Genomic DNA, 1591 nt, shown 5'->3' with positions numbered 1-1591 from the left:
GGGGTTTCTTGTGCTCCACCCTTGTGTTCATGTAGCTCCTGGTGACACCTACAAGTTTTCATAATGCTTTTCTAAATGGAGCTTCCAAATTACACTTGGTGTGCTTCTTTGGTTTATGCAGAGTGCTTGCGAACTTCCCTGTACACACTTCCATGGTGTTGCCATATTGTGTCGTGTGTCGCCGTCAGTGTTGTCCGTATTGTGCCTACAGCCCTAGAGGCACATAACCTACCTTACTGATCAATTCTAGTTGTTGTGGTCGTAGACGCAATTTATATGACTTGTCGAGAGTAACAAATTGTAAATAAATGAAAGTGATCTCTAGTTACAATGGAGTCTCTTTTATGTTACAGCAAAAACAATTTTCTAGTCGCTTGAAACACATTTTTGTTTGCGTACCCTAGACACAAGTACGATCGAACTAGGCTGAAGCCGTCGTCGTAGTCGTGGAAGCAAATTTTTCGGCTGACTCAAACAAATTCTAACCAGATGGAAGGAATCTTGATTAGCAACAAATTCTAACCAGATGGAAGCAATCTCTATTTGGCATGGAAGCAGTTTCAGAGCCTGGCCGAAAAAAGAAGATCATGTGTAGGAGGCGAGGCAATTAGAGTTACACCCGAAATGAGGATTGAAAACAAATTGTATGGAAACAAATTGTAAAGAAGTGGGGAATTTTCTGTTTATTGTTCACAATCGCTTCACGGTACAAGGCTAGAATTGAAGATGACAACAAGCCTTATGTTGAGAGGCAAGTATAACTACGTACATGACATTGGCAAAAGAAAGAGGAAATTTGATCTCAACAAAATTAAACAGGGACGAACTATTCCCCTGAAAAGAATGCCATAAAAAGAAAAGAAAAGAAAAGAAAAGAAAATCTTGGATGGGGCGGCGTGGATCAGCACGCATGCATTATTACAAACAGAGAAAGGGCGAGCTCCGGTTCATCATCACCAGACGGATCGTTCTCTGTCCGGCGTCCGGGCATGCAGGGCGGGCGGTCATCGATCAGTCGGAGGTGCTGCTGCTGCTGCTGCTGGGCTCCGGTGCATCCGCAGCGGAGGGCTCGGAGGCTGGGGAGTCGGCGGCGGGCGCGTCGGCTGGCGCGCTGGCGGAGGGCGCCGGCGCTTCGGCCTTCTTCTCGGCCTTGGCCTTCTTGCCCTTGGCGTCGGCGAATGGCGCCACGGCGACGGCGACCAGGAGGAGGGCGACGATGAAGACAGCGGCGCGGGCCATTGTTGGCTGGCTGGCTTGGTTGGTCCGGTGGGAGCTTGCTAGCTGCGGGCAGGCGCACTGCTTGGCGATGGATGGATGGATGGATGCTTGTTGGCTTGAGAGATGGAGGTGGTGGTGGTGGTGTGGCTATGAGGGCCTCGCCGTGGTGTTTATATGCAGGGGACGCCGGCTATTTTTGGGCGGAGAAGAGAAGGTCGGGTCGCGCGCGCCGAAGGTGGATCACCATCACCATCACCATGCATGCTCATTCCATTGCTGATCGAGTGGGTGGTGCGGAGCGGGTGGCGGCTTATTATTCAACCACTACTATTCTTGTAATACTCCACACTACTAGGGCTGTCAAATAGTAATA

General features: G+C 49.8%; 1 protein-coding gene across 1 annotated transcript; it reads right to left on the bottom strand.

Moving 5' to 3' along the window:
- Positions 1 to 657: 657 nt before the first annotated feature.
- On the bottom strand, positions 658 to 1363 carry LOC119298631 (outer membrane protein H.8-like). Its single transcript, XM_037575960.1, has one exon. The coding sequence runs from the start codon at positions 1237 to 1239 to the stop codon at positions 1012 to 1014; it is 228 nt and encodes a 75-aa protein (XP_037431857.1). The 5' UTR covers positions 1240 to 1363; the 3' UTR covers positions 658 to 1011.
- Positions 1364 to 1591: the final 228 nt, after the last annotated feature.

This window comes from Triticum dicoccoides, chromosome 5A (assembly GCF_002162155.2).
Source record: "Triticum dicoccoides isolate Atlit2015 ecotype Zavitan chromosome 5A, WEW_v2.0, whole genome shotgun sequence".
Classification (NCBI taxonomy): Eukaryota; Viridiplantae; Streptophyta; class Magnoliopsida; order Poales; family Poaceae; genus Triticum; species Triticum dicoccoides.
Note: the sequence above shows the minus strand (reverse complement) of the source record. Positions and strands in the feature narration are given on the sequence as shown.

What these genes read in the sequence shown, in the direction of transcription:
- LOC119298631 (XM_037575960.1), bottom strand. Translation starts at nt 1,239, where the DNA reads ATGGCCCGCGCCGCTGTCTTCATCGTCGCCCTCCTCCTGGTCGCCGTC.